Here is a 20,006-nt window from a genome sequence, read left to right as displayed (position 1 = left end):
GGTGAACCAAGGATCTCAAATGTGAAAGCCTTTCCAGAGCAGCAGCAATACTAGGATCTGCCAGAAGAATGAGACTCTTTAATGAATTAGCACAGTCTAGGGAATGTGTTCCCTGAGGCTAAACAGGGACAGGTCTCCTTATTCTTTAATCTTTGCCTGCTTAGGCTTGATTCTGCTTCTTGATCTTGTGGAATGCATCTTCACCATAGCTCCAGGCTGTGGGGAGAGACCTCAGCTCTGAAACCTGGGCAGTCCCAAAAATACTGGAAGCTGCCTGTGTGGTTTGTTTTTTTTTTTTAATGCTTGCAACTCTTCATGTTAGGAGTACTGCTGTACACCAGAGGAACTGCAGGGAAATGTAGCTTTAATTTCAAACATATTGTGATAACTTAATAGGTTTGCTTGGAAAACCTTTTGTAAAGAAAGAAATGTGCATTTTCCTATCTTCTTTCATTCCCCTGCCCTGGCATAAATGTGGTGGGTTTAGCCTGGCTAGACAAAAAGATAATGAATTTTTCTTTTTTTTTAAATCCATACTCTCCAGCATGGTTAATTACAAGAAAACAGTTTGTTCCTGCCTGCTAGGGGACTTGCAGGCTGTAGCTTGGAAGGTCATGCTAAATCTACAGTAGTTCTCATGGTATGTTAATGTTTAAGTGGTAGGAGAGCTTCAGTAGCTGAAGCTGCTCCCAGCATTCTTCAGTCTCTCAGTAAATGATAGTGTGTTCCCTCAGCAACAGCAAACCCTGCTAGGAGTAAAGCTCTAACCTGCCCATGACCCTGCATAGCAAAGGAGTGCTGGTATCTGGCAGAGCTCACACAACTCTGGATGGCTTAAATTCTGTTTTAACAACAGATAAGCTGTGAAGTGCTCTTCTGCTTTGAGAATAGGTAAAGACTTCAACTCAGATGCCACTTGCAGCTGCAACTAGTATTTATTCCTACAGCTCCTGCCAATGAACTGAAACAGTAATAGTATCTGTACATATTGGAAACATCTGCACAAATTGTTTCCTCTGCAGAGCTGTATTACACAATAGACAACACTGTTGAGCAACAGGTTTTAGCCCTTTCCTTGAAAGTCCCATTATGTAAATTGCAGTCAACTTCTGCAAAGGGATACTAAAATCCTCTTGTCAGTGTTATGGATCTTGATTGATGGCTCTTAAATGCTCTGATCAAAACTGCTAATTGCATTGTGCAAGATGAGACTGCAGATCTGTTTTGTGATACTAACAAACTTCATCAAAGTGGAAGTCATTTCCTGGAAAAGGTTAAGCTGTGGCAGAGAAGGCCTGGAGGTTTGTTTACACAGCCCCCAGGCTGCCATAAGATGTTAACAGTGTAATAATCTGATCTTTCAAGGGCTCCATTAACAGCTTTGTTTGTTCTGCTGTGTTTTTTCTAGGGCACAGGAAACCTTCATGCAGTGGGATCATTGTAGAAGATTTTATAACTTCCTCATGGCAGACAACATGAAGAAGATCATCCTTTCTCACAGGTACTGCAGTACATCACTCACACTGTCAGTATTGATTGGGTCAATTGCTATATTGGATTTGTCTGCCTGGTCCTTTAAAATAGGACTCCTGAAAGGTTTAGCACGAGTTCCTTGGTAGATCTTTAGATGAACCAACAGAGAAGGTGAGCCCGTGTCAATCTCATTATACTGTAAAATAGACAAAAAAGCTTTGGCCATTTTGTTAGAAGACAGACATTGTTGTCTTCTTGTGTTCTGTGGAAACTTGCTTAATGAATAAACAAGACATGCACAGGAAAACATTGCAATTGGACTTCAAAGTGGAGTATTCTGCATCTGTTTCACTTCTAGCCAAAGAATTCCCTATTGAAGGAGCCTCTTGTTCTGCTACCTACCTGAGGTAGGACTAATCTTCCAGATCTGCTGTATGGAGTTGCTGCATATCAAATAAGCAAATAGTCAAACCTGTAGCTCTGGCTTCTAGCTGTTCCTCTAGAGAGAGCATGTAGCCAGCAAAACACTTAACATTGCTGTTCCTGGAGTGCTGTAGGATCCTTGTGCTGCTGTTGCTGATCCGTGGCTCTTGCATAACAAAAGAAATTTGTGTGCTAAACAGGTGATAGTCTCTGTGTTGGTGCTTCCCCCATCAAAAGTTCTCTGGGTGGTACTTTGTAGGCAAGAAAATACCTCATCTCTGTATATTGGAAGTTGCCTGACTGAGTGGAAAGGAGGGCAATATCTTAAGACCTATTTCATTGAAGGAGCATCTATCACTTCAGACTTCTGGTTCTTTGTTTATACTCCTGTGCAGTACTTGTGGAAGGAGGGTAGCCATTGTAAGATGATCCACGTGATTCATTCCAGGTTTACAAATATTTAGACAACTTGAAGAAATTTGACAAGTGAAGTTAGGTAAGCTCCCATTAAAAGGTACTTAAATTCTTAACCCAGGAAAAGCTGGTGCTGATTTGAAAGGAAGTGTGTTAAGCAAACTTTTTCCATAATCACTTGTTCTCTACCTTGCCCAAATCAAATCTAGCCTCCTTCTCTGCCATGCAGCTGCCTCTCAAAGGGAATAAAAATCCCTTTCCAACATGTGGCCTTTGTTCTGTTTTTTTGGGAAGAAGTTTGTTCTAGTAAAGAAACACATCCTCCCCTGAGGGCAATAACCAGCTATGACAAGTGTCCATAGTAAAAACTTTCTGCTAAGGGAATACCCTGAGTAATTTCTGTGTGTGGGGTAGCCTGAAGTCTGTGCTGGGGGCTTTAGAACCAGATGGTGCAGGAGATGCTATGACCAGCATTGCTGGTGCTCTTGCCCAAACCACCCACAGGTTTGGTCTGAAGCCAAAGAACCCTCCCTCTAACATGTAGCCTCAAGTCCAAATACCCTTAGTGCCCTCTGTTCTGGGAAGTTTCTTTTAGAGAGGGCCCCCTCATGAAGTTTTTCAGTAGATAAGGAAAAAATTTTTTCCTACAAGGAGGCTGCTGGGATTTGTTATGTCTTGCTGCAAAGGTAAGTGGACAAATGAGCTGTTCTTGCTCCCAAGGAAGCCTCATGTTTATGTAACCCACTTCTAATCTTATCTTGTCAGATTTGGTAAACTCAGTTGTCCTTGAGCAGGTCATGGTTTTGCTGCCCTTGTGTTATTTGGATGTAATTCTTGATGTCACTCTTGCAGGCAAGTTCTTTTTGGAGATAACAACATGAAGAAGCCACAGAGCCTGTCAGATGCTGATCTGGGCAAGCTCTATACAGCAACATCACTTATGCAGATCGATGATAATGTTATGAGGTATGAAGGGGCATTCTCTGCTCCCCTATAGAACTCCAAGCACCTTCTCTTCCCAGAGTTGCTCTTGCATGCCCCTTGCTGTGCCTGTGGGAGTCTGCTGAGATACAGTGAACACAACTTCAAATTCTTACTTGCCTCCACATTAAAGAAAACTTAGAAGAGAGGAAAAAGACAAACTTACTGTTTAGAGTCACAGCTTCTTAAAAATCATCCAGGAGGCATTTATTTATTGGTAACACCTGAACCTGCAGCCTTCACTAAGGTAGGAAGAGGCCAAGCTCTAGCAACAAAAAAAGGGGAATGTGGAAAGAAGCTCAGAACTGCTCATGGATTACCTTAACGCTGTTTGAAAAATCTTCTCCCCATAAAACACTTCTGCTTTCTCAATACACAATAGGGCTGGCTAAGATAATGCAACCTTTCTTATTTGTCATGCTAACACCTAATTAATTGCTCTGCTTTAATAAGCAGTAGCCTGTTACTGCCTGTGTCCTTGACAACATAGCACTTTAAGTGGCAGTGTCCATACCATGGCATGTTCTGTATCAGGCATTGACCCCTTTCCAAAATAAAGCTATGAAGTGTTAGCTAAAAAGCTATGACACTTTTGGCAAACTGGGAGTATGGTTGGCTGCTTATAAAAAAAACATTCTTTGGGAAGTCTCCCTGCTTGTCCTCCATCACTGAGACCTTTCTAGTTTGGACCAACAGCTATGTTGTCCCTTATATTGAAAAAAAAAAAAAAAAAAGGCACTTGAATATAGGCTCTCTGACTTCTTGGTTTGGGATGGTGTGAAAGGATTTGGCAAAGTAGAACCATAGTGAATTCTGGGGAACTTGTCCAGTAAATTTGAGGTTATAAGCTGTACTGGGGTTATATTTGAAAAGACTTTTAGGGAAAGATGAACAAGATCCTAACTTTCTTTCATCCACATGTACAATTAAGTGAAGTGGGGTGTTTTAAAAGAAACACCCTGAATGCTGCTGGTCTTCAGTTTGCATGTTTGACTTGCCCATGCTCTCAGAATCTTTGAGAAGGCACAGAAACCATCAAGCCATGTGCTACCAAAGCTTGTCTGTGGAAATTGAGGCATCATTTCTGTTTCTGCATATGTGTCCTTACTTAAACATAACAGTGACATGGCTGAAGCAGGTGATATTAATGGCAATCTGTCTATTTCAGGAAATTCCATGGCTACAGCTCACTGAAAGAGTACTATGAAGAGGAAAGTTGCCTGCATTACTTGCACAGGGTAAGCTCTTGCAGCAGGCTGCTCTTGCACTTGAGGGAAAATACTCCGTGGTTTCTTTTGTTGATACCTGCAGATGCCTTGGCTGGGATTTTCAGAAATAATCAGGCACAGTATATTGGAGTGGGATTTCACATCTTGCTGCCTCTAACACTGGGGCTAAATTCTCTGGGCTCTTAAGTGCATGTAACTCTGGCAGGTGGCAGCACCCAAGAGATGGAGACAAAGCCACACGTTCAGCTGAACTGCTCTGAGTGTGTGAGGATAAAGTGGAAAGGGGTGCTGCACCTTCAAGGAAGAAAGGCTTACTGGATTCTATGGAGGAGACTCAGGACATTGACAGGCAGATGCTTGAGCGAAGTTTTGCCAAAGTGTAACTGAGATCAGTTCCTCCATTTTCTACTGAACCAGAGAATGGAGATGTTCCAAGGGAGTTTCCTGGACTTTAACCAAGGTGTCCATAACAGAGCTGGCAATAGCTGCCTGATGTGCAAAGCAATGCAAAGTGAAAAAAGGGTGTAGTTATTTCAATTCTAAGAATGGGGACTCAGTCTGTTTGCTCTCTGCCTCTTTCTTACAGTTGGGTTAAAGGAAAAAATTAACTCTGAAATAAGAGCTCTTAATTGACTTATGCTAAGATACTTTTACATTTGGTAGATTGAGATTCAAGCACTAACCCCTTTCTGTTTTGGTTTTTTCATTTCATGTCATGTTTCCTGATGCAGATCCATGTTCCTCTTCTGTTGGTTAATGCTGCTGATGACCCTCTTGTTCATGAGAGTCTTCTGTCAATTCCAAGAGCTCTTTCAGGTATGCTGAAACAGTCTCCTCCAGCTGGGCATATTTGTTTACCTACAGCTTGCTTACCACGTCACAATTGCGGATTTCAAAGCAGCATGACTTGCCTCCTTACATCTAAAATGCTGTGGGAGGTGTGCTAAGCCTCTTTAAGCCACCAGTTGCTAGAACTAACAAGGCTAACCCTGAGCAGGACAAGCTTCAGTGTTTTTGGGCACCTGTTGCTTGTGTTGATAGCAGCAGGTTCCATTCTTTGATGAAAATGTTTCCTCACATCTCCATTGCTCACTGGGATTTAGTAGGCAGATGGGTGGTGGTGACAGTCTGGATGAAGCACAGATAAACTCCCCCTTTGCTGATGAAATGGGGACAGTGCATGCATGGCTCAGTCACTTGGCACTGAACTGGGATCTCTCACTTGGAAGGAGTTGAGTTGACTGTCTTCAAACAAGGAAAAAGGTAAATTATCCTTAGAAGCTCAGAAGAGGGAGCTGCTGCTGCTTTATCACACAAAGACTGGGTTCACAGTAAGGGAAGCAGGGTTCAGTCTTTTCCTGGTCAGAGGTTGTGAGCAGAGAATTTATCCCCAGCTGCTTCCAGACAGAAGCAAGCACAGAGTTTTTCACTGTCCATGCAACAAGATGGCTGATGCACTGTCAGAGCTTAGTGCAGCTTGACATGATGGAAACAGTCCTAGTTCCAGGGAATGTGAGTTAAAGGTGCTCATTGTTAAAGAATGACCATTCTTACAGCACTACAGGGATTGCTGTTAGGGCCCAGTCAGCAGCATCTCTTGGGCAGCCTTTGTCCTGGCAACTAAAGATGCTTTCATTGTCATCTTGAAGATGTTATCCTGGAACTTTGTGTCTTTCTTTTACAGAGAAAAAAGAGAATGTCATGCATGTGCTGCCCCTTCACGGAGGCCACCTGGGATTTTTTGAGGGGTCTGTGCTGTTCCCAGAACCTCTTACCTGGATGGATAAGCTCGTGGTGCAGTATGCCAATGCCATCTGCCAGTGGGAGAAGACAAAGCCTCACTGCTCAGATGCTGAGCAGGCTGTGTCTGGCCAGGAGTAATCGACCCAAAGACTCTGGATCACTTCAGTATATCTGTTTGGGAACATTTTGTTCCCTCACCTGCTGCTTCAGGTTTCCATTCTCCTTGATATCCTATGGCTGGGGTTTGATCACCATGTGTTTTTTCCAAAATTGAGTTAAAGCAGAGGTTAACATCTGGTCAGAGCCTCTTTGGATATCCAGTCACGTGGATTTGTAATTTACTGCTCTGCTTGAAGAATTGGGTTGCTGTCTGTAGCTTGTTCCAAGGCTACTGAGCTAAAGACTGCTTGCTTTAATATAGCAGAAGTTTCACATGTCAAAATCTCTTTACCTGCTGGTCAAAAACTTGATCTGCAGCATTTGTTTAGGTGTAGATGATGGGATAACTGTGGCTCTCTTCTCTCTCTGGGTGCTGGAAAATCCCTGTACCAAGCCACAAGCCAGTGAGTGGTTCAGCCTGTAAGCCACTACAGTGTGGCTTGGAAAAACAGATGCTTGACTGCAAGTGTAGTGTCAGCTTTGCACCACCTCAAGGGAAACCTTTTAGTACCTAGGAATGCACTTGCACAAGTGAATCACTTTAAAATTATTCAACTTTTCCATGCTTGAGCTGTGAGTGGATTGGGGTGGCTTTATGCTGCATCTCCAAGTAGAGAAAAGCTGCAGCCTGGTAATGCCAGTTAATGTTTCTATGTAAACATGTTCTCACTTCAGGACCTGATCAGTCACCTTCTTGTCACCTTTGCCTCTTTTTAAATACTGTTATCTTTTCAGTACTGGATTCTTTGTTTGACCTGGGCCTTTTTAAAGCTGGCTCTGGCTTCCAAATGGAAACCCATGATTAAGAATCTGCAGGATTTTTTCTCTGAGCTCAATTCGCTTGAAAGAATATTTAATGGACAGCTACTGTACTCTCTTAGGGATTAATTGGTGGGGGGTAGAGTGTATCTATTTAGATTTACTCCCTTTATGTCAGGGTAAATAATACCAAACTTCTTCCCATTAGCTTGCAGAGCATCAGGTGGGTTTGAGACATGTGACTTGCCTTACAGTTGATGTGGAACTGGTGTCCCCAGCCCTGTGCAACTGAAATGACATCTTTGCATGGCTGACTACTTCCAGATCTGGGTAATGCTGTAGGATTGCTGGCTCCAGTAAGACACTGGGCTCTTTTTCACTAGAATTTTTTTTCCACAACCAGACATCCCCTTCTAGTTTTAATGTGCAAAGTGAAGTGTGAAAGCTGTTTGCAGGAAAGCTGGCTACTCACCTGTGCTTTTCCCTCAAGTGGCAGCTATGGTCTGTGCCAAAATAGTTATTAAAGGAAAGTTGTCCCATGACAATCTGGAGACTGAAACTAGTGGTAAAAGTCTTTTTTTTTTCCCCTTACTGTTTGTTCTCTCAATATTGTAGGGTCATTAATCCATCCATAGGGTTTCTTTATCACAGTGTCTGTGAAGTTCTTTTCCTGTCACAATTTCCCTCATCAGCACTTTATCGCTTCAGCCTTGGTCTGTGTTCCAGGCACTTTAATTTATAGCTTAAGGGTGAAACAAGCTGCAAGTCTTCAGTCTGGTAACAACAAACCTGGGGAACAAGCCTCCTGGACTGCCCTGTCCCTGAACTTCAGTAGGTTGAGTAGGTGGGGTTTCATTTTAATAAAGCAATAATTAACTATTGTAGCAAAGATGCATTGTCATATCAGGAAATTCCTTTCATTTGCCTTAGGCCAAATACCTTGGCCTGTGATCCATGGTGAACTGTGGATGTCTGCACATTCTCCTAGTCAGTAAATCTGGGCTTCTTTTCTTCTTCAGAGAGAAGATGAAACTAAGTAAAGCTACAGCAAGATTTGGCTGTGCTTGTGGCTGTTCCTTAAGAACTATTTTAGGGCATCAGTTAGCAAGGATATTCTTAGCTGATGGATATCTTGTCTCTGTGTTGTTATGTTCTTATTCATACTGCATCACTAAAGTATGTCACAAAAGACATTTCAGGTTTTTTTGCTTAAGTAGTGTTCATGTAATATTCATTTGGTATGACTTAAATATCTCCTCGCTTCAGCAGAAGTGGAGTGTAAACAGCACATGTACACATCAAATAGCTACAGTATAAATTTAGGTGTCTAAGTCTCCCAAAATGAGGTGAGCAACTGGACAGCTCTCAAAGAAGCAGGACCTGTAGCTTTGTCTAATCGAGTAGAGATTTTTCTTTAAACTTGGAGAGCCTTTCTGAGGAGTACTCCTTCCTACCCCATAATCCAAGCCTTCATACTTCAGAAGTGCCAGTGCTGTGGACTTTCTGAAACTCTCCACTAAAGAAGTTCTGTGGGTCTCTGTCTTGTTCCTTTGCCCTAGTGTTGCACTTGAATCTAAAACTGTTCAAATCACTTGTGACTTGACTGAGTCTGGCTTATCTGGGAAAGGACAGCTTTTGTTATGGCTTCTTTGTGCAAGTTTTCTGGAGCTTGAGCTTCAGCTTAAGCCTGTAGGTGGAAGCAGTGGGGGAAAAAAAAAAAACCTGTTCTCTCCATCTCAACAAATTTGATGCTTCTTTCAAAGCAAGACTTGTAGTCAGACTTGCAGCAGTAGTCAGACTTTGTCCAGTCCTAATCTGAAATACTCTTGTCTCCCAAAATAAGGCAATACTACTCTTGTTATGTGGGCAGGTGGTCTTTATTTGCCCAGTGAACCCAGCCTTAAATGAAATCTGAATTTTTCAGTCTTAGAGGTGAAGTCTTTCATCTATTGTCAAAACACATGAGGCTGCTGAAGTGTGCACTTGTAGATCATTGCAGTGTGGTCTGATAGAGCAGTTCAAGATTACAGCTTGGTGAATCTGACATGTGCTCTGCTTAGTTTCAAACTGGGATTAGAAAAATCACTAGGAGAGCTCTTCCGTGGGCAGTCTCATGGTAAACACCCCTTCCCCATCACTGAATGTAAGTAGCACTTGAACATGAGCCCTGAGGACCCTCTCAATCAGACAGCAAGTTGCAGAACAATTACTCTTTGATGGTTAGGCTGGTCCAACCATCACCTTTACCATTTTTCTGGAGATATCTGAAGATGGTAAATAAGCAGCTCAGACTTGCTCTGACTGAGCACAAAGAACTTCAGCTTCCACTACACGAGCTCTGCCAGCATTTTTAATTGTCCCTTTGTTTTAAATCAAGGTTTTCAGGTGAGTCTGGCAGTGCTGTGGTTGCACTGTAAAGGCAAACAGTTAACTTCCTTGCAATCCTTTTCCTGAGTGTTTTTCTGCATGAAGGTATGGGTTACAAAGACAGGGCATTAAGTAAAAATGTTGGGAACTATTAACTCCAGTACTGAATTTAGCCAAGCTACCTGTGTGTCATCTGTCCTGGGTCTGTCACAAGTTCCTAGACCACAGCCCTTTGACACGTGGTGCCTTGCCCTTTTCCTCCTCCCCTGACATCAGCATATCTAGAGACTTCGGTAACAGCTCTGTCAGAGCTTTTGGGGCTTTGCTTTTTGGTAAATGAATTTTCAAACACTGGGGCACACCAGTGATGCACATGGCACAATTGAGTGCTGACTTAAAGGACCTTTGTGGGCAGCCTACAACTGGCTGCAGTCAGTTTCAAGGCTGAAAATAACAGTGTATATAAGCAGTGGATCACTTTCAACTCTCTGCTCCTTTAGCAGTAGGAATTGAGTCATAGATGCAGGGTTTGCTTTGCTTAATGTGTGACTCGTTATCCTGCAATCCCAAAGTTTTTGTCTATTAACACTCCAGCAGCATAGCTGGAGGTAGATTGTTCAAGTGGCCACATCTCAAAGGAAAGAGCAGAGAGTACCATCTTCAGGACTTAATTGCCAGTTTAGTCACCTGGATTGCTTCCAAGTTTTTCTGGAAATGCTATGCTTGTCTGGAGCTTAATGAAATTCTTCAGTCTTTCTTTGTGAGACCAGAGAAGGCCTGAGCCTTGTGCTGCCTGTGTAAGTCACTTGTTGTAAAGAACATCTTGTTTCTGGCTTGAGTCATACTCCATGTCTGTATCCCTTCCGTGGGTTGATTCATTTGGGAAGGTGCTGGAGCCACAGTGACTCAAAGCAGTGTCTCTTCCATGGCTTCTAGGTGAAAAGCAAACAGCCCTTCTTGGTGTGAGGACTTTATGATTTTTCTCCAAGCTTAGAATGCCTCAGAGCAGCACCAGCCCAAGGGAGGGTGCCCTGTTCCTGTACCCTCTTCTCACTGGCAGTGGCAGTGACACTGGCCTGGGCTTCCTCCACTGTCAGGGGAGCTTAGGCACAAGTGCCATCAATGAGTCAAAGCAGTTGTCAGCTTTCCATGCTGTGCTGGAAAGGTTTCTGGAGTTACCCTGAACATCTGTACAAGGTGGCACAAAGCCCCTTTGCTTTGGTCTGACTGACAAACTCCCATTGTAATCAAAGTTCTTGCATGACCAGAGAGGAGATACAGAATTTTCTTCTTGGATCTCCACTATAGCTCTGCTGGGATGTTGACCCATCTCATGGTCCCTGCCAACTAGAAAGTCTCTAAAATAAAAAAAAGCCAAACAAAACCCATTTGTATTTGTTATAACCAAATCCTACTGCTCTGGCCCAAGTCAACAGCTTTCCAAAGGGGCATATTGTCTCATTGTTACATGATAGCTTGACTGTAATTCCCAGTGACAGATCTCTAGCCATTCTTCTTGAGAAAGTATAACCTCTTTCTCTGAACGTTCCTAGCCAAAAAGGTGTGTAAAGAGCTTGGGAAGAGGAGACCTGTGCCCTTGTTTTTCTCATGCAGCTGTGTTAGAACAGGTAGAGTGACTTCCAGTGGTCTTGGTGAGCAGTTGACTATGAAAATATTTTCAATTTGACAAAATTTTATTCTGTAATGATCTCTAAATGCTGCCCTGAAGAAGCCTGTATATTGAGACACCCTCCCTGCTGCCATGTTCTGAGTCAGATTCTCTGGAGCTGAGAGCTGCAGGGGAAATGATTTGCAACTAGCAATGCAATTTTTCTATATCTGCTGATGTTTACCTTTAAAATTATATATAAATATATATAAAACTGTCTTTGATTTTTTTCTTTAATTTTTGTTCTTGTGTGGTGTAAAATGGAAGTCATTGCAAAACAAAATGTAATTTTGTTATCTTTGATTCAGTGGGGTTTCTTTATTTAAAAATAAAGGACTTGTTGAAGTCAGTGCTACAGCTAGTGCCTGTGTGTGAAGTTCCTTATGTTGGCAGAGGCTCTCAGACTTCCCTGAGGCCCAGCTTGGGGAGCTGGCTGGGGGGAAGGTGATACAAGCACTCATGGTGCTCAAGACTTTCCTGGTTGCTTTTTGTCTTCTGGCCAAGAAGAGGTCTTTGATACCACTCTGGTGGAGAATGGGTATAGCATCAGCTGAAAAAAAACACATCTGCCATGAAACTACTGAAAAAGAGTTATTTTTGCCACTAGAATAAAACAGCTGCTATTTTTCCCTCTGTGAGAGCAAGTGCATTGCCTGATCTTTCAGCTGCTGGCAGAAGAAACACAAACCAGCACCTCTGGCCAGGACAGTGACATCTGTGAGCCTAGGCTGTACAAAAGCACTGCTCACCTGATCAACAACTCTCCACTGTGTGATTTATTACCTACAGCCCAAGGGAGGGAGTTGTGGAGGGGAACTGGGACTGGTGACCTGCTGGGGCAGCTGGACTGGGTGCACTGTGGGACACAATGGCCTTCATCTGTAATTTATTGGCCATTGTGAATTAGCTGTTAGATCCACTTCAGAACTCCTTCCTGCCTTGCTCAGTCACTCAGCTCCCAGCTCTGCTGTGCTGTTCTGTCTCCCCATCAAAGCAAGCTCCTGGCTGACAATTTGTCACAGGAGTGGTAAGCAGCCACTGGCACCTCCCAAGAGCTGTGACTATCCCAGTCCAAACCCCAGAGGCAGCAATGTGATACTCCTGTCTCTGTGGATGAGTTTTTTTCCCCTTGTTCTGTTTCTACAAGCTGCAATTGCTCTGCCTCCCAGGCAAGCTGTGCTGTTGTGTTTGCACTGGCCTGATGCTTGCAGGGTTGTCACACGTGGTTTCCTTGGGATGGCTCCAGGTACAGAAAGGAGCCAGAGGAGGTGGAGAAGTGCCTTTTGCTCTGTCTCTGGACTCTTGCACAAGGTTGGCACAGCCTCAGGCTTTGGGACTCTCCATGCATGGACTCACCAAGCAGCTGAGGCTGGAGCAAACATCTAACCCCAGACAGGCCCTGTCCTCCCTGTGGCTTCAAAGCCTCTCTCCTGTTTGGTTTGAGCCTGAGCCAGTGCCCTGCTGAATGTGGCTCTTGTCAGCACCCTCCACCTCAGCCAGCTTTGGGTGGGGGGTGCTGATCTGGCTGATGAAAAGGACTCGTGTGGAGCTGGGAGGGGGGACAGGACCCACTGTGGGACCCGGCTTAGGGAGAAGGTAACCTGGGCAGAGACCAGGAACTTGTTCCTCTTTGAGCCCTGCTGCTGGCCGAGGGAGGAGATGGTCTGGGAATGGGTGTTCAATTGGCTCTTTGTAAGAGATGTCTGCTTCATGAACCAGAACAGACTCTTTAGCCTGGGACAGCTACTTATGCCTCCTTTCTCCCCACCTGAGCAAGGTGCAGCTTGTTTGCTGCACAGGTACCATCCTTTGCCCGCCATGGTGACTTTTGGTATGGCTTCCTTGGATGAGCTCCCTTTCACAGTGCAGTGCTAGGAGAAACAACTGTGCTGAGGCTTTTGAAGGATTTAGGAGGGTACATTCTGCTTGTCTTTCAATTGTTCTGTGATTGATAATCCATCTCCTAGTCCCAATGGCTCCTGCACCTTTTGTTCTCCTCCCTGCCCAAGCAGGAATTGGGCAGAGACAGCTCCACCTGGGACCCTGGTTGGGTTTTTGTTTGCATCTCTTTTTCCCTGGCTAGAGCAGATAATGAGGAACTGGGGGCCCTTTCTCAGGCAAGAAAAGGACTTGATTTGGAATGCAGGGAGGATGGAGATGGGCAGTTCCTTGGTCCTGGTGCCAAAGTGTAGTCAGTGATGAGGGGGCAGGAGTCTCCTGTCAAACACTGGCACTGGTCTCCTTAGAACCACCAACACAGCCACTACCCAAAAAGCTGTGCCCCTGTTCCTCACCATGAGGCACCAGAGCTCTGCTTTAAACACTTTATTTCTCCCTCACTGTAGCCCTCCCTTCCCAGAGCAGACACTCTCCTGTCCTCCCCTTGCAGACCAGGAAATGCTGTGGGAGAGGGCTGGTGGCCTCCTTTCTCCCCTGGCTCCAGAGGGAAGGATGCTGTACCTGGGAGGAACAGCCCTCTCCTGGAGTGGGGACAGGAGGGACAGGCATGGAGCAACACATCCAGGGTGCTTCAGCACGAGCAGTCACTGAACCAATGCTACAGGAGGGAGGTGGCTGGGGTTAGAGGGCCACCTCTGGTGCTGTGGTACAGGAGAGAGCAGCAGGCTCCTGCTTTAGAGAGCCGTGTCCTCAGACTCGATGCGAGGCCCAAAGAGCTTCTCTGCAGTTGCTTTGCCATCGTACTTGGGCAGGTTGCCACCAAAGTCTGCTGGCAAGATGTCAGCATCAATCTCCTGGTAGAAGGATTCCAGCTCCTCGCCGTGCACAAAGACCTGGGGGGAGATGGGAGTGACCCTTGGCAGAGGACCAGGGCAGCTCTTGCCAACTGTTCTGTTTCACCCAAGGAGATGCCTTTGCCTGCAGGTCCCTTTCCCACACTCACCCTCTCCAGCAGTTTGCTCTTCAGGAACGGTTTGACCACGTTGTAGGTGGTGGTGAAGTACCAAGGCTGGTGGATGAAGTGGACGGCCTTGAACCTCGCTGGGAAGGAGTCCTGGGATCCCAAACCCAGACACAGATGGTTACAGATCTTGCCTTTGCTCAGATCTTACCCAGATCTGAGCAGGCAGCAATGGATGCACCAGCACTGCCACAGCTCTCCTTGCTCCATGTCCCCTTCTCTGTTCTGACCCAGAGGATCAATCATCCCCACGTCAGGAGTACCAGGGAGCTGAAGAACCTCCCAGACAGATCATTGCTCCCACTCCACAAGAAGGACCTTCCCTGGGAAGAGCTGAGTCCAGGGAACTTGGTCCAAGGGCAGAAATCCTGGAGTGCCTGTGAGTCCCCATCCAGCCTGAACCAGGCTGGGCTGAGAGGCTCATGAGGAAAGCCCTCCAGGCCATGCCCTAGGGTGCCGCAAGGAGTGGTAGTACTGCTTCTGGTCAGCCATTTGAGAAGGCAGGGAGATGGGGAAAATTTTGCAGGATTAAGCCAATTAGCTGGCAAGGCCGGGAGAGGGTGATGGGCAACAGCCTCTCCACAATGCTTTCTCATTGTCCATTGCATAGTGGCAATCCCAAACCCTGCTAGCCCTGCCTCTGAGCTCCCTGCTTCCCCAGGGTCCCCTCTGCCACTGCTGGGTGCAGATTTTGCCACCTCACCTGGAGCATGTCCACCATCTTCTTGAGCTCGGAGGGTTTGATCCCTGATGCCTGCTGCATGGTGAAGCCCTTGAAGTTCTCAATGATGCAGAACCCATTGATCTGGGTCTCTTCGTTCTCCAGCAGCTTCTCCAAGATAATACAATAGGCACGAAGGATCTAATGGAGAGGAGAGACAGCAGGGTCTTGTATGAGGTCTCACCTCCCATAGACCCTAGGGGGTACTCAGGAAGAGTCCCATGCAGTGTTATCCAGGGTCTGTTGGACTCCAGCCTGCTTGTCACAGCCAGTCCCCAGATTTCAGAGCAGGGAGAGCTCTGAAATCAGACCACATTCTTTTAAAGTCATGAGCATAAGATTTGTATCAGTGATATACTGAGACCAGATTCAGAGCTGAGCAGAAAGGGAAACTGCGAGAAGCTGTGAGTTTCATGCTTGGAACCTCTTTGCCAAGAAGCCCTTTCCATGCCCTATGCCTCAGTTTCCTCCTCTGCCCTTGATTTAATGGTGTGGTGCCTTTCTTCAGCCCATGTTACACGGGCTGGGGGATGCACACCCTGAATTTGGCATGCACCTTGCACTGCATCATTTGGGGTGGACCATGCTCTCCCAGACTCCCTCAAAGGATAAATTCAAAGGGCTACAGATTTACTCCCACCTGTATGGCCGAACAGATGTGTGTGAGAGTGTGTATGTGTATGTAAGGATGCTGTGCTTGGAGTGTGTGTAAGGATGCTGTGCTCAGAGGATGTAAGGATGCTGTGCTCAGAGTGTGTGTAAGGATGCTGTGCTCAGACTGCCGAGCGGGACAAGCCCAAAAGCAGGACCACGGCTGTGGGAGCAGCCTCTGAGCTGGGCTTACCTCATCGAAGGTGATCTCCTCGTAATCCCAGTTCTCGATGTTGAAGAGCATCACCACGCGGCCGTACTTGTCCCTGCTGGCCAGGATGCCGGGGTAGCCGGCCTCGATGGTGCTGCGCACGGCCTCGGGGCTCAGGTTGTCAAACAGCTCGGGGTACTGCTGCCGGAAGTTCACATAGCCTGCAGAGAGGCAAACGTTGGGAAAAGTGGCTGCTTGCCCAGCCTCAGGAAGCTGGGGGAGCTGCCAGAGACAGGATGGGCTGGTGATAGTGAGATGTCAAAGCCCAAGAGCTGTGGAAAGCTCTGCCTGTGGCACACATGGATCAGGTCTCCTCCAGCAAAGGGGGAAGGAGAAGCTCAGCAGCAGACCAACCCCAGCATACTTGGTGTTATCCCTCCCCTTGCCAGGAGCTTCCCACACCTGCTTTCTCTCCAGCACCTTAACAAGTAGATAAAGTAATTTCCCCCCTCATTTCCCTTCTCCCCTTCCTCCCTGTTTGGGTGAAAACCCCCATCCACCCTCTCTTGGCACCCTGCAGGCACAAAATAAGGAATTTCATCCTGGGAAAATGCAGGCAAACAAAACAGCTCTTCTGAGAGCCAGCACTGATAATTACAACTCATTATCCCCTAAGCTGACACAAAGAAGAGCAGAGCTGAAGCCAGGCAGGTTCCAGTCAGCAGCCACCATCCCTCTGGGTCACTCTCAGTGTGAGGAGAGGGTGCCACAAGCACCCCAACCTGTCCCCAGACCTAGAGGTGCCCCAGGGGTGCAAAGATCCCCAGGCACCGTGCACAGAAGAATCAGGAGGGTGCAGAACTGGCTCCTTACAGGGGTACAGAGAGGGGAATGTAGGACATGTGGGTCTCCAGGGGATGCAGCCCAAGCCAGCTGGGTTGGCTGCACCAATTAAACCATCACCAAATGTGAGAGTTTATTTTGTTTGGGTAAACTTGTAAGGAATGGGACTGTCCTGGTGCTGCAGGATGCTTGGTGTCATCCTCATTTTTTTCCTTCCCCATCCCAGCTCCTTCCAAGCCCCTCAACCCTATTTTTCTATTTTTCACCTCTCTTCAAACCCTGACTTTTTCTCTTTACCCCCTCTCTTCATTCCCTTCCTATGTCAGGGTCCTGCCCTGCCAGCATAGCCCAGTCTGGGCTAGGAGGTACCAGCACAGCACAGGAAGCTGCAGGGGGATGTGTACGCCCGCTCTCACCCAGCATCACAGCCCAGGAGCCCTCCCCACCTTTCAGCAGGTCATAGGCTCTGTGGACATCAAACTTGCGAGCGCGGATGAAGCGGAGCAAGAAGGAGTCGTCCCTCTCCTGCACCTTCTCGGCCACCTTCTGGCAAACGTCCTCGCCGCCCGCCCGCTCCTGCACCAGCTCCCGCAGCGCCTTCACCGCCACCTCCCTCTTCTCCTCCGTCTCGTTCAGCTCGTCCTTTGCCTGGGGGGAGCAGAGAGGGCACCCAGTGATGGGCACACCTGCTAAAACACCCCGGGGGTCGTGGAGGCCCCCAAAAACTGGGGGAGGAGAGTAAAGCTCCTTGCAGCATCCCAGCATAGGGAGGGCAGGGTCACTCAATCCCCAGCTTGGAGACATTTCGGTAAGTGCATCACCCCAGTGCAAGAGACAGCAGAGAGTCTCCTCTGGCCCTGAGGAGCAGGAGCCTCAGGCTGCACCTTCCCCCTGTTCCCCATGGCTGCCTCACCTTCTGCAGGGTGTGTGGGGGGATCTTCTCGCACCTCCCAAAGACGGGGCCGTGGTCCTTGGTGGTGAGGCGCTCCAGCTTGGAGCGCAGCGCCTGCTCCTCCTCCGACACGATCCGGAACGTGCCCGTCTGGGGGGAGGAGAGCATGTGGGGGCTCCCCAGACAGCCCCCCAGCTCCCTGCCCCACTGCAAGTCTCCTTGGGAGCTATGGGGAAGGGGAGAGGCCCCACACGTGCACCCAAGGGGGTGCAGAGGGATAGGGATGGACTGTGTGCTGCTTGGACCAAGGTGCACCCTGTGCACCCCATCCCAGCACTGCAGGGAGGGCATGGTCAGAGCCCAGAGGATGGGGCAGCGTGGGGACAGTACTCACAACTGCAGACATGCTGTCCTCTGTCTTCTGTCGGCAGCAGGACACTGGCAGAAGGAAGGAGGTATCAGCATGGATCCAAATGGTCTCCACGGCCCCCCTTATGCCCCATTCCCTGACATCTTGTGCAGATGGGGGCAGAAGTGGGTGTCCAGAGGACACCCCCAACCCTCCTCAGCTGCATCACCTACTGCCCACATCTCTGCCTGCCCGAGGAGGCTGAGCAGCCTGGAGAAACACCAGGGATGTTTGCAAAAGCAGCTTAAAAATTTGTGTATGGATCATCTGATACCTTCACATGTTTTTCTCCCTCTGCCTTTCCTCTTTGGGCTGGGGGCATCTCAGGCTGTGCTCACCCAAGTGGTCTCAGACCACCTTCACAGTGGCAGAGGTGAGCAATCCAACTTTGGTCAGGCAGCCAGCTCATCCTTTTATTTCTACTACCAAAATAAATAAGATTACCAAAAAAAATACTCATCCCCAAAGTATTTCCCAAACTCTCAAGTCTCACTGCTCCACCAACTGCGAGACTGGACTATAAACCTCTCAGCATCTTTCCAATGCAGTCTGGGTGAAACACCTTGTTCCCATCCATGAGGAGGAGGGCTGCCTTCATCCTGCCTCCAGCATCTACCCCTGCCTGGCTGTAGCACCAGCTCCAAGTCCAGGCTGTGTGAGGGATGCTTGGCTCCAGCTCACCCATTTCCCAGGGGCATCCTCTTTCCCTCCACCTCCTGGGGAAGGGATAGGCATCAAAAGCCATTCAAGCTCTGGAGGTGCCAGGTTGAGTGAGGGCTGGATGATGGTCTTCAATGCAGTTCTTTCAGTTGAAAAATGTCCTGGATACTCACCAGGAAGAGGAAGAGCTGAAGTGTCCTGAGCAGGTCAGTGCACAGAGCTGAGATGGGAGCAGGGATGGCGAGGCCGGAGTGGAGCAGCGAGGGAGCCGGGCGAAAGCTTTGTAGAGTCACCGGGTTGGGATTAGACCGTCACAAGGCATCAACTCACTGCAGCTTTGCAATTAAGTCAGCCCAGCCCAGGAAAGAAACCCCATTAAAACATTACAAAAGGCAGCTGAGGAGAGGGAAGGAGGGAGCTGGGGTTCCACGGCCAGCCGGAGCGTGCGTGGGGAGGCGGGCTGGATGCCGGACCCGATTAACAAAGTATAAAAGCTCCTTGTTGTGTAACTCGCTCATTAGCACGGGGCAGGGGCAGAGGCAGGGGGTGGGCAGCCTGCCATCCCGGCCTGCTCCTCAGGGTGAGCAGGACAGGTCTCTTCCCCAGCTCCTGCCCCAAAAACCCTGGCAAGGCCCTGCTGTGAATTCGGCCGTGTGGGCAGGGTCTGGCTGCAGGGATGGGTCTGTGGCAGAGGATGCTCCTGGGGCTCTCCAATTCCTCCCCTATCGGGCCTCCCAAACCAGCATCCATACAAGGCCCCTTTCAGCTTTTATAAAAAAAAGACACAGGCAAAATTTCTACAATGCCCTCAAGTGATGATTCATTGCTCGGAGCTCTGGGAACTGGAGATGCCACAGACCCATAAGGGAGGGGAGCCCTGGGATGTTGGAGAAACAAAGCTCAGTCCACATGTGGGGGCAGCAGGATGGCAAAATGGGTTTTCTGGGATGCCCCAGCATGTTGAAGCGACATAGGGCAGGAGAGCCCTTGCAGCCCTAATTCTTTGGGTCAAGGGTTGTGGGAGCTGTGTGAAGATGTGGAGAGGATGGAGCTGTGCTCAAGCCCGGGAGAGGAGCTTGGCCAGGCTCTTACCACGATGAGGATTTTGGGGAGGTGGCAGGGCAGGGCTTAGGACCAGAGCAGGGCTGAAGGGGCTTACACAAGGCATGTTTTGTAATGCCTCTGGGATTTACGGATTTGGTTTCCACACAGGGCTGTCCTGCAAGCGGAGCTGAGACCCCAATGTGAGGGAGGGAGGAGGAGGAAGGCACGAGACTCCATCTGAAAGGCTGGGGTGCTGCTGAGGGGAAATTTGGATCTGTGCCAAAACCCTGAGCAATGCCACTGTGGCCTGAGGCACTGTGCACTGCTCTTCAGAGGAGACCCCCAACCTTCCCATCCCCTTCCCACACCAGCTGAGCCTGGTGCAAGGCTCAGCTCCCTCCTACAGCATGCTGGACCTTTGTGTCCAGATCAGCACAAAATAGTGCACAACAGGGGTACATCATCAGCATGGGGTTTCCCAAACAGACCCAATAATGC

General features: G+C 47.9%; 2 protein-coding genes across 3 annotated transcripts in view; one reads left to right on the top strand and one right to left on the bottom strand.

Annotated features, from left to right (window-relative positions):
* The window catches only part of ABHD2 (abhydrolase domain containing 2, acylglycerol lipase), a 38,512-nt gene extending 26,938 nt beyond the window's left edge, over positions 1-11,574 (top strand). Inside the window, exons 7-11 of the mRNA XM_059858535.1 lie at positions 1,409-1,501; positions 3,163-3,276; positions 4,460-4,529; positions 5,252-5,336; positions 6,205-11,574. Coding sequence (XP_059714518.1) covers positions 1,409-1,501; positions 3,163-3,276; positions 4,460-4,529; positions 5,252-5,336; positions 6,205-6,401 — 559 coding nt within the window. The 3' untranslated portion in view covers positions 6,402-11,574. The remainder of the gene's footprint in view (positions 1-1,408; positions 1,502-3,162; positions 3,277-4,459; positions 4,530-5,251; positions 5,337-6,204) is intronic.
* Positions 11,575-13,029: 1,455 nt separating this feature from the next.
* On the bottom strand, positions 13,030-18,861 carry RLBP1 (retinaldehyde binding protein 1). 2 transcript variants are annotated; one of them, XM_059857969.1, is made up of 8 exons: positions 18,638-18,861; positions 17,790-17,833; positions 17,417-17,545; positions 16,950-17,151; positions 15,703-15,881; positions 14,841-14,999; positions 14,120-14,230; positions 13,031-14,009 (listed from the first exon to the last, which is right to left on the bottom strand). In XM_059857969.1, the coding sequence occupies exons 2-8, from the start codon at positions 17,799-17,801 to the stop codon at positions 13,851-13,853; spliced, it is 951 nt and encodes a 316-aa protein (XP_059713952.1). In that variant the 5' UTR covers positions 17,802-17,833; positions 18,638-18,861; the 3' UTR covers positions 13,031-13,850. The 2 variants fall into 2 exon arrangements, with proteins under 2 accessions (XP_059713951.1, XP_059713952.1); XM_059857968.1 differs by lacking the exons at positions 17,790-17,833; positions 18,638-18,861 and having other exon boundaries at positions 13,030-14,009; positions 17,417-17,563.
* Between the last annotated feature and the right edge of the window lie 1,145 nt (positions 18,862-20,006).

This window comes from Haemorhous mexicanus, chromosome 13, assembly GCF_027477595.1.
Source record: "Haemorhous mexicanus isolate bHaeMex1 chromosome 13, bHaeMex1.pri, whole genome shotgun sequence".
In the NCBI taxonomy this organism is placed as follows: domain Eukaryota; kingdom Metazoa; phylum Chordata; class Aves; order Passeriformes; family Fringillidae; genus Haemorhous; species Haemorhous mexicanus.
The sequence above is the reverse complement of the archived record's forward strand: the minus strand, read 5'-3'. Positions and strand labels throughout refer to the sequence as shown.

Coding starts and splice junctions, on each gene's coding strand:
- RLBP1 (XM_059857968.1), bottom strand. CDS start 17,563: ATGCTCTCCTCCCCCCAGACGGGCACGTTCCGGATCGTGTCGGAGGAG. Junction 17,152..17,416: donor CCCCACACACCCTGCAGAAG/GTGAGGCAGCCA, acceptor TGCTCCCCCCAG/GCAAAGGACGAGCTGAACGA. Junction 14,231..14,840: donor AGATGGTGGACATGCTCCAG/GTGAGGTGGCAA, acceptor TTGGGATCCCAG/GACTCCTTCCCAGCGAGGTT.